This window comes from Poecilia reticulata, linkage group LG14 (genome assembly GCF_000633615.1).
Source record: "Poecilia reticulata strain Guanapo linkage group LG14, Guppy_female_1.0+MT, whole genome shotgun sequence".
In the NCBI taxonomy this organism is placed as follows: domain Eukaryota; kingdom Metazoa; phylum Chordata; class Actinopteri; order Cyprinodontiformes; family Poeciliidae; genus Poecilia; species Poecilia reticulata.
In genome coordinates this window covers 13,852,299-13,867,999 of record NC_024344.1, presented here as the reverse complement: position 1 = coordinate 13,867,999, position 15,701 = coordinate 13,852,299, and the positions used below count along the sequence as shown (strand labels likewise).

At 38.0% G+C, this 15,701-nt stretch overlaps 2 protein-coding genes and 1 long non-coding RNA gene across 4 annotated transcripts in view; 2 read left to right on the top strand and 1 right to left on the bottom strand.

The window, feature by feature from the left end:
• Positions 1–329: 329 nt before the first annotated feature.
• On the bottom strand, positions 330–3,352 carry LOC103475909 (TSC22 domain family protein 4-like). 2 transcript variants are annotated; one of them, XM_008427882.2, is made up of 3 exons: positions 2,503–3,352; positions 1,989–2,034; positions 330–1,635 (listed from the first exon to the last, which is right to left on the bottom strand). In XM_008427882.2, the coding sequence occupies exons 1-3, from the start codon at positions 2,955–2,957 to the stop codon at positions 1,465–1,467; spliced, it is 672 nt and encodes a 223-aa protein (XP_008426104.1). In that variant the 5' UTR covers positions 2,958–3,352; the 3' UTR covers positions 330–1,464. The 2 variants fall into 2 exon arrangements, with proteins under 2 accessions (XP_008426104.1, XP_008426105.1); XM_008427883.2 differs by having other exon boundaries at positions 2,581–3,350.
• Positions 3,353–11,564: 8,212 nt separating this feature from the next.
• LOC103476161 (uncharacterized) overlaps positions 11,565–15,701 on the top strand; it is a 33,991-nt gene continuing 29,854 nt past the window's right edge. Inside the window, exons 1-3 of the mRNA XM_017308514.1 lie at positions 11,565–11,573; positions 12,057–12,327; positions 12,414–12,534. Coding sequence (XP_017164003.1) covers positions 11,565–11,573; positions 12,057–12,327; positions 12,414–12,534 — 401 coding nt within the window. The remainder of the gene's footprint in view (positions 11,574–12,056; positions 12,328–12,413; positions 12,535–15,701) is intronic.
• Positions 12,593–15,164, top strand: LOC108166879 (uncharacterized). Its single transcript, XR_001777275.1, has 3 exons — positions 12,593–12,689; positions 13,609–13,869; positions 15,048–15,164. It is a non-coding gene; the product is annotated as an uncharacterized LOC108166879 (long non-coding RNA).

Genomic DNA, 15,701 nt, shown 5'->3' with positions numbered 1-15,701 from the left:
AATCCCCTCCTGCTTGATTTCACTGAAGCTCAGAATCATTCAAAATCAGAGCTCAAGAAACATTTTCTAAGCTAAATTTGTATAATAACTTGATATTAAATCATGACAATTTACGTAGTTCCTGTTTCAGCATGATCATTACCACAAAAGGTTAATCTGGACTTAAATAACACGCATTCTCTATTGTTTTCATTATGCAAACTCCAGACCATTTGATAATATTTCAGGATCACAGAGGCAAAACTTTCTACTTGAATTTCTGATAATTACAAAATCACAAAAGATGATCAAAAAAGAAAACTTAAAAAGAAACAGACATAACCCAGCTGGATAATTATATTTCATTAATTTATTTATATAATATAGTTTATTATAATCATTGTTTTTCTAGCAGCAGCAACAAGCCCTGTTGTCAAAATGTGAGTCTGTCAAACATGTTACCATGACAACACAGTTGGTTTAGCAGCAAGCACTCACTCAGGTGTTGTGAACTTTCCCCCTGTACATGAGCGTTGTAAGCGTTGAAACAATTGACATGTAATTATTAAAAACAGTGCATCAAGTTTCAGAGTTTCTGGTTTCTCTGCCATTTTTAGGTTTGTTTGAGTTCAGTGAGTCATGAGAATTTCATAAACAAGTTGATTTGAAAGCAAATCTAAAGAATGCAGAAAAGGTTTGTCACTTGATAGCTGTAAGTTGGTCTTTGATTAACCTGGAAATGGATACGTTTTTGTCAAGAGATGGTTCTGATTTTTTTTAAGTCAGGTTTTGTGATGTTTATCTGCTCCGGACAGATGTTGTATTGCTCTGAGTTTGTAGAAAGTCCAAGAGAACGTCAGATTACAGGAAGTCATATTAATTTGAGCCAGTTATAACAATCGTGCTGAAAATTAAAATGGTTGTAAATGTAGGAAGCAGCATAATGTTAGTGGTTATTAACCCTCTAGAGTTTTGCATTACCCTGTTGTAAAGTTTGAACCGTATTTGTCTCAACACGCAAAAATTACGTGGGCTGTGAATCATCAGCACACTCTGTTAATCTAATTCTGACAAAAGTAAAGTGAACTTCTGGATTTTGATTTGAGGACAAGCCACACAGTGACATAAGACATAGTATGTTCCGGTGCTTTTCCAGGCAACGCTAAAACCCTTTAGAGATTACTGTTCATTTCTCATTTACAAATTACAGCTGATCTTCACATTAAGCATCAGTGTATCAGTGAAAGTGCAGAAAGTTAAAATTTGATATTGTAGCACTGTATCACACTAGCGTACCAGTTTAATATCAGCTGAAAAGTGGACTAGCCTTTTATCTGACTAGCTGTTAGCCTTCCATCATCTGAATACTCCATCAGTTTGTTACTGCATGACATTTTCTGCTTCAGACAAGGAAAGTGTTACTGCCCAATTAATTTCAGACTGTATGTGTCCAAGAGGAGAACACTGCGATTGTCCATGAGAATATTATTGAGATATTCTGTGTCCTGTTGGCGAGTAGATGTTGTGGGTCAGCGTTCTCAGGATGTGGTTTTCTCTCTCCAGCTGCTGGTTCCTCTCCTGCAGCTCTCTCAGTTGTTCTCGTAAAAGCTCCACCTCTTCATGCACCACCAGCATCAGGTGACTCTTTACCAGGTCCTGAGGAGACGAGCAGAAACAGATGTGTAAACTTAGAGAAAGGTGAAAGATGTAAAAAAAAAAAAAAAAAAAGTTAAGTTATATAATTAAAAAAGGAGGATGGGCAAGTGAAGACAGAAAGAGGTAAAAAACCAAAAAGTCATCGTTCTGTCTTCCAAATGTTACATGAAGTGCAGGTGTGTCAATCTGCATCTTCCAGTAGAGGGTGCTGCTTGAACATCACACAGTTAGAGTAATAGTTTATGACTACAGCGGTTACACCGGATTCAGCAAAGCAAATTAGTTAAATGTAGCTTTTGAAGTAAAATTCAAATCGGTGGCAAACAGGTCGAATCAAAAGCAGGAAGACTTACCATTGCCTGCTCAATTTTACCGTCAATGCCCAAAAGACTGGAAGAGCTGTAAAGAGATGCACAGGTGAAATAGATACAGACAAGGTGAACAGGGGTGACAAAGTAACGGCTGTAGTTGGATAGGATCCAGCTTGTGCCATTTTCAAGGCCTAAAGTAATGATCAGAAGTTACTTGATATGGAAACAGATGTCAGAGCAGGTTTAGGTTTTCATGATGCATGTGAGTTGTTGTTGTTCTTTGAGGTAAAGTGATCATACATGATGCACCGTCAGTGATTCAAATAACACAATTTGAATTACGTAAAGACTTATTGTGGATTTTCATAAAGTCATATGGAAGACGGCTTCTTGTACCCCAGAAAGTCAGAAACAAAACAATGATATTGAAGTGCATATATTCCCAATAATGATAATCAATTTAACATCAGTAAATAATGAGTGTGAATCTGCACTTTAGTCTAAGACATTCAACCCCTTGTAAATTAGCTGTTACCTGCACCATCCCCACGGTTACCTGTGGTAAAACAGCAGTAGTGACATCATGGTTAAATCGGAACCTCGCCCATTGGGCGTAGCTCTAGCAGGAACTGACCGATGAGGACAGGCTGCAGGAAGCAGAGGATTCTGGGACACAGAGGCGGCCGGAGCTATTGAGACGACGTCTGATCTTGGTATGCTGGAGGGCCGCTGCCGAGTTTCTGCAACTGAATGCGCTCTGGAGGGTGGGGTCAGGGATCTGTGGTGGGCTGTCGCTGAGGCGCGCGGCCAGGACTCCCTGATTGCCGAAGTCTGGCCTTTGGCCTTCTTACGCTCCCGCAGCACAACAGGTGCCTGTGGTTGCCTAGCAACGAGTTGCAGAGACCTGAGAGGTAGTGGAGGGGTCGAAGAAGGATAGCGCTGAGAATGATTATGAGAGGCAGCGTCAGAGAGCACAGAGGATGACTTCTTCTTCTTTACGCTCATGGACATCTTCTGTCAAGTCATTGGCCTCTGCCAGCAGGACTCACCAATCAGGACCCAGCTACATCATTTCCAGTTTAAAAATAGTCCAGACAATCAAAGTCCTTGCAGTGAAATAAGCATTCAATCAGACAAGTGCTTACCCATAAAGTGGTATTTAAAGCCAGAACAAGTTTTTGTTCTTATTGGTGAGTCTTCATTGTGACGCCATCATCAACTCTTGGCCTCTTTTCAGAGGCTGATTGGCTGACACTCATTCAGAACCAGCTGGTCATCTCAGGATATCCAGATGTTGACTTCAGACTGAAACTCTTTCGAGAGTATTTCTTCCAACAGGACTTTCTGTCCCACTCCCACTCAGTCTGGTCTCTGGTTGGCCGTTGCCTCATTCCAGCCCCTTCCCACTCATCGTTTCAGCCAATCAGAGGGCAGCAGAGGCATTATGCTCTGCCTACACACACAGACAGAGCCTCATTCATTCAGTCAGTCAGTCAGAGCCTGATGTCTTGTCAGTTCAGTCAGTGCTTCAGACTGTTACAAATTCAAATCTTTAGGGTTTGTCTTTATCTGATTCAAGTGTTACTTGAATCAACAAATGCATGTACACATCAGTAACCTTCAGTCTGAGCCAATGAGAGAACCGTTGTCCAGGGTTTGCACTTTGGTCTGTAATACGGTTGCACAACACAATAAGGTGAAACCCATTGTGACAGCTCTTATTTTTAAAAATATCATGATGCTCATCTCTTGTACTTCAGCAGTACAAGAGGTAAGCAGGTAAAATACTTTCCAATGTGTTCGTCAGTGAAATCAGGTTGAGCATGACCCGAGGCAAAAGGGTAAATAATCAGAGGTTAACTGAAGTTTTTTTTTTTTTTATAGAAAAACCCACAGGATTATTGACCGTCAGAAAGTAAAGAAAGGTTCAATGCTAGCTAAATATAAATTTGCATGTAGATCACCCAACTTGGAAGGATATAAAGAAATTAGTTATTGACCATATGGTCAAAATAATTATTGGCTCTGCTCTTTCACCTGTCTGACTTTGAGGGTATCTTGAGTTTGTCCTTCCTGATCCAAGTTTTCATTTTTGAGGCAAACTTAAATAAAATGTGCTCTTATCAGATCCTATGTATCGGCCCTTGATCAAGATTTTATTTTTTTAATTGATGGTGTCTGCTTGTGTCTAGGCTTTCCCTATCCCCACTGAGCTGATTTGGTTTAGTATGCAAAGCTTGCAAAAATGTAAAGCAGACCCTCCACATAACTTGCTATTAGTGGTCTCAAACTTTTACAGTGGTGTTGGCATGGACAGAGCGCTGCCGTTGTGTCTGTGTTGTGTCCATGCCATGTGATTGTCTCCGGGATATAAGTGTAGGCAGAGAGGTAAAAAAAAATCTGTCATTTACTTTAATGACATTTAAAGCAAAGCGTTGCATTTATAAGGCAGGGGAATGCAGGAGGAGGTTATTCAAAGACAAGCATATATGATTTGCTTTCTATTTCTACTTTCCATTTTTATAAGCAATACATTATGAATGATCAATTACAAAAGCTTGATTTCTAACTGATTTTATGAGTGGTGATTATATTGCATCCAGAATATGCAGGTCTTTATAAAGCTTAAAAATGTCTTGGTGATTTTACAGGACAACAGATGTTTGCGCCACTCCTTTTTCTCCTGGACCTGAAACACACCAAAGTAAGTTGCTATGGACACAATAAGAAAATAGAATGGATAAAGTAAAGGAAATAACCAAAATGTCTTGACTGAAATATTAAAAGCATTTACTCAGTTCTACTATCAGTGTTGCGCTGCAGAAATATTTGCAGGTAATTCTGCTTTAATTACTGGAATCCAGGTTTAAAATAATTCAAGTCATTCTGTGGTCATATTACTCTGTTTCAATGAGTCCTTATTATTAGCGTCTTTAATTAAAATGTGATGTTATGTATATTTTCATGTTTTTATTCATACAGGTGAGGTAAACATTTTATAGTTTTTGTACATACTGTTTCTATTGCGCTATTTCAGCTGATCACACGATGCGGCACTGTGATCTCCAGCTGCTTCCCCTGAAATATTAATGTAACATTTAAACACATCAGGCAGTCATGATATTACATTTGCTAATATTTCTACATGAATCAAGGTGTATACTGTACCAGTGTCCAGATTTCTGCTTGGGGGGATGGATTCGTAGATAGCTATGTCGCCTGCAGGGTAAAATTAGGATCTTTAGCATAGTGGGGGGGGAGAGGGGGGGGAGTATTTTTCTGGACAGTAAACGGCAGCCATGTTGTAAATTCATTATTCAGGCCTGACCATGAGTAAGATGACTGTAAGGACTGTCTGGATCTGGGTCGGCTGTTTGTTTTTCACCAGAGGCTCGACTGGATTCCAAACGTGAAGAAAGCTCTGGAGATTGAACAGGAACAGAGCGTATGTGTTTATGTTAAAATTATTCTTCAAAATTAAGGAATTCAGAACGATGTTACAACGTGGACCTGTGAGGAGAGGTCTTGTCTGAAATACGGATTTGGGATTATTAATTTTGAAATTCTTACCTTTGATTTTTCTGAGCAAAAATATAAAAAGCAAAACCAGACTTCCACTGAGTAGGAGATTTCCACAAACCATCCCCGTCATCAGTGGTGAAAAGACAGGTGAGACGCTTCCCTCTGTAATAACACACCACTAGTTACATCTAGCGTTGTATGGGCCCCATGACAAAACATCAAACTGGGCCCCAATCGCCACACCTGTTGTCACCACATTTCTAGCCTTTAATTGACTCATCTAAAGCTTCACATTATTAACTTTAAACACTTGCAACTGTCTCGCTGCCTTTACTCCAATGCTGATACTAGCACAATATTTACTGCTAGTAAAATGTGCATGCACAAGGTAAGAATAAATTGAGACGTAAAACACGTACTAAAAGCTATATTTTATTCTCTATTTTACATTGCAAAAATTCAAAAATTCTCAAAACATTCTTGAAATATAAACTAGCAAACTTAAATACACATTTATAACTATGCAACATTTACATCACAACAAACCAATGATTAAAAAAAAACTGTTTGCATCTGATTGAGCTTTTCTCGTAAGCTCAGATAGCACGCTCACGAATTTAACAAATGACAGCCTCCGGTTTAGACAAGAAGCATTTTTTTTTTTTCAAATTACCATTATTTTGTTTGTTTGAATTTCTGTTAATAGCAAATATTTTACTTTTATTGTGTAATGTTAAAACAACAAGAGAGAGAAAAGTCCCGGAAGCACCACTGCACCGACACGGACATTAGCTACGCATGGTGTTGCTCATGGTGTTGCTCACCTTTTTCACATGGTGGACGAGTTACGCTGGTAGGAGGAGCTAATGGGTCTGCTGCTGACTCTGACTCATCTGTTGTTGCATGTGGTAAAAGTCACAGGGAAAATTACTTCAGGAAACCACTTTTACGGATGTATATCGTCCTAACATTCCCACCGTATACAGTGCAAAACCGAGATAATACGATGACTATCACGTTTTTGTGTGTGTGTGTGGGCCTGGATTAGCTAAGTACAATTGGATTCATGAAGTTGTTTGCTTGTGCCAAATGGAAACTTACGGTTTGTGCCGACTTTCAGTGGCTCACTGAACTCCGTGTAGTAAACTGGCTCTCCTCTTCCTCCTCTGCACCAGTAGAGTCCTCTCTGGTAGACAATGATTTGTTTGTTGCTCACAGCAGCATCGTCTCCAGGCTCGATTTCAGAGGGTATTTCACCCATGTACCAGAAGTACGTCCAGGTAGATGGTGATGTGGACACATAGCAGGTCAGGACCCAATGTCCATTCCAACTTAACAAGTCAACATTTAGCGTTGCCTTTGGCTTGCTTGCTGTTTATGTCGGAGAAATATATAGTTAAAAAAGTGGCATGAAACTTTTTAATTTAAAAGTTTCAGTGGCATACGTACTTTTAAATATAAAAAAGTTTGTTATATTTTACATTCAAAAAAGTAAAAACTGAAGCATAGTTTCACACTAGCCACATCCATCCTCAGTCATTTCTAATAATGGTAATATCTATTACAATGGCACATTGAGAAAATAACTTTTCTCCTTGTAATTAATGAAGGCATCATTGGAAAATTACTTATTAACTCAATGTTTTTATCTTTTTGACAACCAATTGCAAATAATTCTGTATTTTCAGTATTATTACCTACATAATCAGACCCAAATCAAAGTCAGTGAGCTGGAGTTTTAGATTTATTATCTAAATGGATAAATAATAACTCTGAGTAAAATGAAAAAATAAGAAAAAACTTACAAAGCACAGTTAATCTGATGGGATAACTCCACATTGTGGGATGCAAATCCATCTTCTGTTTCCCTTTGCACCAGTAGTCACCGGCACTGGAAACGGAGGTGTGGAAGACCCAGTCTCCAGTGATTTTCGTTGAATTTTCCGAGCTCGTCGTTCTCCACTCGTATTCCCACTGAGCGCCGTCACCGTCCGAGATGTCACACGTCAGACTGATCCTCTCTCCGATAAATATTTTGATCCAGCTGGGATTTTGTGTTATCCTTGCTGTCTTCAAAGGTCTTTCTAAAGGTGAAAAACACGAATTACTGAAAAGAATTCAAGGTGGAAGCGGATGCTGTATGTGATACGCATTGTTTTACGGGCAAAACACTTCACTTATTCTCTCAATCATAACTGTGTTGCTGTCCTCTGTGAAAACAACTGGATCTCCTCTTCCTCCTCTGCAGTAGTAGATGCCTTCTTCTGAAATAGTAATATTATGTTCTGCTGTTCCATTTTTTATCGTGAAAGATGTAGAATATTCTGATGTTTGTCTTTTGAACCAGTAGTATCTCCAGTCTGCAGATGCGTCCACAGAGCAAGTCAGGGTCACAATGCCACCCGTTGGTACTCGCCTGCTGTCTGCTCTGAGTGAGGCCTGCAGCACCTTTGCTGTTCAGTTGGCAAACGACGAAAATAATAAAGTTCACCTTTTTACCTGAGATATGTTTCTAAGTGTTACTTTCTATGTTCCATCAAATTCTTTATTTTAAAATGTCATTCTTTTGCAGACTCAAATTTCTGATTTCCTTAATGTTCTGGCCATTTGAGAACAAAACATTTAACCACTTGCATATTAAATGATGAATAAACTGGGAGTTAAATGCAAAGGTCAGCACTTACCTTGGACAGATCCATAGTCGATGAATGGACCAAACACTTAAAAAAAAGAAGAAAATTTAGGACTAAGTCGAAATTAACCCAAAAAGAATACAGGTTTCTTATTACAAGCTTGATATTCATATATACATTTTTGAATTTGAACATTGTTCCAGTTTGGTTTTACATTTTTAAAAATATTGCTGATACATCAAGACTTCTTGCAAAAAAAAAAAAAATAGTAACCCTTTTAAAATGATACAAATTAAGGTAATTTTTTAAAAACCAAGATGCATAAAGAAAACAAAAACTATCTTTTACTCACAAGTTAGGAACAGTGCGTATAACCAAGTCTGTACCATCCTGTTTCAGTCTGACAAATAAACACTCTGCTACTCGGGGACAGTTTTTATATCAGAATGACATCAGCAATATCTGCCTCTTCTGCCTCTCTTGACTTCATTTGTCTTAAAAAGAAACTGTGAACCGCAGACTTAATTTTAACACCGAGCGCTTCACACATTTTGCAGCCCCTGTGAGTCAGTCTGGAAAATTAATAGTAAACATATTCCCCCCACCCGCATGCTTGTGCATTTTGCATAAACTCGCACATGATCTGAATAAACCTGATGAAAAACTTAAACACAGTACATTAACTTCATAATTATTAGTGTTGTGTTGCCTAAATCTATTTCAGCAACACGTAATTTATATAATTTCCAGCAAAAACAAGCGGGGTGGTGTTTTGCCTTTTTTATGTTTTATGAGGTGTCATGAGTCTAATCTAAATTATGCTTAAATCAAAAGCACAGCAGCTAAAAAAACTGATTCTCAGAGATGCTTTACAATGAAACCAGTCTTTTCTATTCATGCACACATTCGCATGTTGATGATGACAAGCTAGTGGGGCAGCCTGACTGAAGCGAAGCTGCCACCTGGCCTTCTGCCGGAGGATACGATGACATAGTCGGACGAAGCAGGAATCAAATCGATGTTCCCCCCAGTTACAGAACAAACTCAAACCACCGTTGCCACCGTCACTATATCATCACACCTACATCCTCCACAAATACCAACCTGGTGTGCAAGAACTGTGTAAGAAAGTTGTTATATTGAAATATAACAACTTTCAATATAACATTTAATCTAAACATCTAAACATCCATCCAGCCATTGAATTAACTCACTTATCCATATAGGCCAGTGGCTTTTCTCCAGCAATCGTTGGGCGAGAAGCAGGTATTAGTTTTAGTGAAGTGTAAGACAAAACCTTGCCTGACAGTCACTAAAACTGTCCACAACAATAGAAGTGTGATATTGTTGTGGAACTAAATGCTCTCAGAGATGAAGCGCTGGAGGTGTGAAACCTTGCAAGCAATATTTCATTCTTCCATTCCGCATTAGAGGTGTGAAGAGGTTTGAGTGAGATCAAACCTTTAAATAGACCCAAATTCACCTCTGAGATGTTAACACCTTTAAGGCTATTGATACTGTCGAGCCATGACACATAAATTGGAGCAAAGTGAGGCGGACTCTCTGCTATTGTTTGTTCTCAAGATTGTGGTCATTTAGACTGCACGCCACAGTTGACACAAACTAACACCTGCTGCACAAAAAGAATATTTATCTGACTATGTGAAAATGTGGTTGAAGACATCATCATGATCTCATCCGGCGTTTCACATCTGGTCATTATTTCTGTTTTGTTCCAAGCCTCAATTTAGCAGTATCCTCAACTTAGCATGTTAAGTAGCTTGTAGCACTGGAGAGTCAGAGACAAAGTGGATTATTCCTTTTATATTATTTTCATTCAGAAAGTGTCGCTGAAAAGACTGGGACCTAATTGCCTCCTTTAAAGAAAAAATTCTGCTTTTCCATTTAGCTGATCTAATATGCTCATAACACAGCATGGCCTGCACTGAAACCATGCTCAGTTAAGTAGTTTTTCGGTTTGGCCATGAAAAGTAGCCAACGTCGGCCGGTTTTCGGGACCTTTTCCCATTTGTGCTCACCACCATCAATAGCCACCAGATGGCGGTGTACATGAAAAAGTTTCTTGACTGTCTGATGAGTGGAGCATATGACTCAAGAAGGCTCATGTCTGTGGTCCCATGAAAACTCAAGGAAAATTTTTTCAAAGTATCAACTTTTGTTTTTGACTGCAGCTAAATGAGACCCTTGTGGTGTCTGAGCCATTCTGGTATGACTCCAGCCAGATTCCTGATGATGACAAAGCCATACAGACTTGGATACAAAGTAGGTGAAAGAAAATCCAGGAAGATAAATCTGTGACCACCACTCATAACCTGGAACTCAAGCCCAATTGGGTTAAAACGCAATCAAAACGCAATACACCAGGAATTCATTTCCAAATGACTAGAAAAGTAATTTAAGCCATTCATCTTTGAAAATCTTCAAACGGGGCTGAATTAAAACAACTAGTTCAAAAAGAGTGACTGCCAGTTATTGTGATTGCTCGATTGTAGCTGGTTACTGCAGCTTGGCATTAGTTATGTACAGTGACATTTGCACAGTGCACATGGAACAGCCTTTAGACCTCATAAGAATTACACAAATAGAAACTTTGTGCAAAGCAGAGCTAACCATACTTCCTGCACAGCACTTTGAAAGACTAATATGGTCATGTAGAAGATGGTTGCTTGAAGATCAACATGCAAAATATATCAAGATTTTCATCTTCAGCCAATGCACCGTTGTGGTTTCGTTATATTTTGTGGTTCAAGTAACTATTTTTTTGCTTAGTAGGCAACAACTATGCAACCCATTTTACAAAAAAATGTAAAAAAAAAAAAAAACAAGCTGGTGTTTTTTCTTTACCATGGCTGTAGACTTCTCGGTATTGGACAGGAAGTATGACATTGCTCTGTGGTAAAACCTAATACAGAAACGGGGGTCTGATCTCAGGCTGAATTGAAACTAATTTTCTGTCTCCTGTGGGTTTTCTCTTTGCAGCACTTGGCTGAAACACTTTAAAAAGGCTGAATTATCTGGCTTACAAATGAGGAAGAAACACACTTTATATTACATTCTGGACATACAGAGTAAGTACATCACTTTGCTTTCTCATTTTAATTAGTGAAGAGTATGTTAAATGTTTGTCAAATCTTTGTCAACAGAGCAGTGTTGATAAACTTTTTTCTTTTTAAAAATAACATTTTCTTTTTCATGGCTAAACTGTGCAGTGATCTTTGTAGACAAAAGAAAACTGTTGAGCAACAGAAACTGGAAAAGTTCTGATCTCTTGGTGCGAGAAAATATTAAATAGTTTTTTTAAAAACATTTAGAACATCTGATCGACATACGTTGGACAGACCGGACATATAAAACAGACGCCTTCTGTTGTTTTGCTTTAACTTGTTTCGTGTAAAATTTTCAACATTTACTTTAGTGTGGATCATCTTCATCTGCTCTGGACATGCGCAAGGTAACTTTACTTTTATTCCTATCAACATTTGAAAACACTTTGTTTTTTGACACAGTTTTAGTTATCTGACCCCATAAAAGCTTCCAGTTTGTGTCCCACTATAACAAAACGCCTGCAAGCTGGAAGATTAGATACATTTTTATGTATGTGTTAAACAATGGCATTTATAAACTTGAAAGGAATGTTTTTTTCCCTCTACAATAAAAGCATACGTGCAATATAAAAAATGTATTACATTTAGATTTCTGTAAACTATCACCATTTATAACTTATAGCAGGAAACAAATACAAAAAAAAAATGTATTACTTTTTATTTTATTTTTCTGTACAAACTGGCAGAACTTTACGATGATTGATTTAAAGAGACAATCATTGTAAAGTTTTATTAGTTTGCAAATTAGGAATTATACAAATACACATTGTAACAATGTTGGTGTTTTTAAGTTGTTGTTTTTTTACAAATTTTTGTGTGCTTGATAACAGCTGACGGACCCAGTCATTCTGACAGCAGGTCCAACAACCATACCAGTAGGGGGCAGTGTGGCGCTGAGCTGCTCTGTGGAAAACTCTGCTAGATGGGAGTACAAATGGTTCAGATGGACCCCGAACACTTTCCCTGTTCAAATCAAAAATGATGGCAAACAAAACAAGATTATTAATGTTACTCAAGGAGGATTTTATCAATGCAAGGTTGTGAGGGAAACAGACAACCAGAAAAGTTATTTAAGTAACAGGACTACAATCAAAATAAGCTGTGAGTTCACTCAGATAAATATAGAACTAACAATGCTGATTTTTCTTGTCTGATTTAATGTTTCTCTTCATATCTGACCTAAACAGTTTCCAACAAAGTTGTTGTGACTCGACGACCAAACTGGCCTCAGATGTTCAGTGGTGAGACGATCACTCTGACATGTGAGGTCCAGGGAGGAGAAACCACTGAGTGGACGTATGAATGGAGGAGAGCTGGGTCGTTTATATACATGACACGTGAAAAAAAATTGACTTTCAATGTTTCTGAGTCAAACAGTGGAGATTACAGGTGTCTGTGTTTACTCAAAGATGATGGGTTTTCTTTGACAGAGTGGAGTGAACCCATCTCAGTGTCCGTATCAGGTACGTCATGTTGAATTTATGTGTTTTCTAAGATTTATTTGCAGAAATGTCTGTTTGTCAAGGATTTATTAAATACAAATGATACAACAAAACTAAAAGAAGGGGTGTCATAAATAACAAATACAACATATCCAAAATATTCAGAGTTGGGTAGTAGTTACACTTACTCAGTAACATGTAGTAAGTTTTTATGAATTAACTTTTAGTACTATTTGTTACTACACTAGTACTTTTTACTTTTAGTTAGTAATTTTATTATAAAATATCGCTGCTCTTGAGTTAAATTTCTGGATTCTCTACCCACTGTGAGTAACTTCAGTGAATGAAGAACAAACACGTCTTAACCAAAAAATTACCAGACGCAGATTCACACACACCTGCGGTTTTTGTTAAAATTTCCTAAATTTTTAATTGTCTATATTTTATGTGAGGGTAAAAAGTTTTGGAAAAGGTTGAGCAAGATGAAAAAGAATTCAAAGAAGGAACTGCCTTTTGGGTCGGTCAGACTCTGACGTGCAACAGGGCAGGAGAAGAGATTCATTACAACAAACACCGCCTCGTTTTCTTGTATTTTTGATTCCAGGGTTTCCCACATTTCCAGTCAGTGGTGGTTCTAACTCAAATAGCACCTTCTGTAGACTCAAAGAGAAATAATTAGTTATAGAACAAAAAAGTTCCATCAGTGTCTTTCCTGCTTGGAATAATCCAGGCCAGGTTTAATTGGTCCGTTTCAGATTGTGAACAAATTTAGCACAACTGATAAGATAGAAACTTCACAGACTAAAAGAAATACTTTATATGAAAATGCTAGTTTATGGAATATGTTGACCAGCTGTCTCCTGTATAGAATCTGTATGCGTGACTCACATCTATGCTGTTTCTTATATTTTTGTTGTCTCTATGCTAAACTCGCTAACAGGTAAACCAAAGGCCCAACTGAGTACGGACAGCACAGAGCTACCAGTAGGAGGCAACGTAATGCTGACCTGCTCACTAAACGCATCGTCATCATCATTTAGTTGGAAATATTTCTGGTACAGAGGAGAAAAATCCTCAGAGCCTCTGACCAGAGAATGGACAAATGGACAAATGAGCGTCTCAGAGGAAGGACTGTACTGGTGCAGAGGAGGAAGAGGAGAACCAGTTTACTACACAGACTACAGTGATCACATCCGCATCAGTAAGTTATTCTAGTAAGCATCTTTGTTTTTTGTTTCTTATGTTTTGCTCTCAGCTTCACAATCTGTTTCAAGTTTCACTGACTGACTAAATTCTGACCATCCGTCCATTTTCTTACACCCTTGTCCCTCATTGGGGTCAGGAGGGTTGCTGGTGCCCATCTCCAGCTAGCTTGCCAGGCGAGAGGCAGGTTACACCCTGGACAGGTCGCCAGTCTGTCGTAGGGCAACACAGAGACACACAGGACAAACAACCATGCACACACACACTCACTCACACCTAGGGGCAATTTGGAGAGGCCAATTAACCTGACAGTCATGTTTTTGTACTGTGGGAGGAAACCAGAGTACCCGGAGAAAACCCACGCATGCACAGGGAGAACATACAAATTCCATGCAGAAAGACCGGGGCCAGGAATCGAACCCAAAACCTTCTTGCTGCAAGGCAACAGCTCTACCAACTGCGCCACTGTGAAGCCCTAAATTCTGACCAATAAGTCCAAAATACAATTCAAAATAATAATGAATATACATTATTTTCAACATTAAACAAAAAACATTCAGTTGTTTTTGGAAAGAACAAAACAGAAACTGAGAATCATCCTCAAAAGTCAAATTTTGTATTTTTGCAAGCCATTAAAAAGCTGCCTTACAGCAAATAATTTGGATTTTGTTATAACAAAAAAAGAGAAATCCAATTTTAATCATTAATCATTTTAATTATTAACAAATAAATATTAAAAAGGAATTTTCCTAAGAACCCAGTGATTTTCTGTATACAGTTACACATTTACATGATATGTGTTGATTTTAGAGCTTCGCTGTATTGTTTTTGTGCAAGAGACCTTCATTGATATTAATTTGAAAGGCAGAGACGGGAGAGGAAACACATTGTTTAATTTAAACTAAGAATATTCAGAAGATCCCTTCTTTAACTTTATTTGCTTCTTAACTTAACAGTCCTTACTGCAGGCTTCTTTTAAAAACCATCCTCTTCACTCATTAAAAAATATAGATACAGTCATTTCATGACAGTGATAAGTTACATTTCTCTTACGATCTTGAAACATTTAAAAGAAATCTTTGGATGTGCTGTAGATTTTATTTCTAATTTATTTTTAAGATATCTTTTTTTGAGATGATAAAATCATAATTCCTTTGTCATGTTTTATATTTCCAGTATCCGTTGAGTCCAGCGGCCCAGTCGGCTCTTCATTATTTGTGTTGTTGGTTGTTGGTCTCCTCGGTGGAATCAGTCTCATTATTCTGCTGCTCTTGTTTTGGCGCAGCAGACAGATGAAAGGTGAGACATTTTTCTGGATCAGACTCATTATCTAAAGTGTTTTAAATCAATCAAGATGCATTCTAACGTTGTGACAAAAAAAAAAACCCCACTTAATTTGAATAATGAAGTTATTTTCAATTGTTTTTACAGATTTGGGGCACATGAGGTGAGTACATGACGTCTGATCGTCTCTTTTGTTTAAAAAAGTATATTTTCTTTGTACCTTAATCAGTAATTTCTGGCTGTGTTTCTAATAAAGTGATCACATTTCTTCTGTTTTAGATTAAGTCTTTCGCAGAGCTCCATTCAGAGCTTTCCCACTAATCATGAAGTCAACCAGAGTGAGACGTACACCTCGCCCCCTCAGGGTTAGAGAGCAGATTCATTGGAATAATTTATGTTTTTTTTCTCAACTAAATGAATAGAAGATAAACAAAGTGCATTTTGGATCCACATTCACATAAAAAAATGAATATGTGTTCCAGTGAGGTTTGATTGTCAAATTAAAAATAGATTTTGAGAACAACAGTCTTCTATCAGATAGTAAAC

Coding starts and splice junctions, on each gene's coding strand:
- LOC103475909 (XM_008427882.2), bottom strand. CDS start 2,957: ATGTCCATGAGCGTAAAGAAGAAGAAGTCATCCTCTGTGCTCTCTGAC. Junction 2,035..2,502: donor CTACTGCTGTTTTACCACAG/GTAACCGTGGGG, acceptor ATCTCTTTACAG/CTCTTCCAGTCTTTTGGGCA. Junction 1,636..1,988: donor GTAAAATTGAGCAGGCAATG/GTAAGTCTTCCT, acceptor TCGTCTCCTCAG/GACCTGGTAAAGAGTCACCT.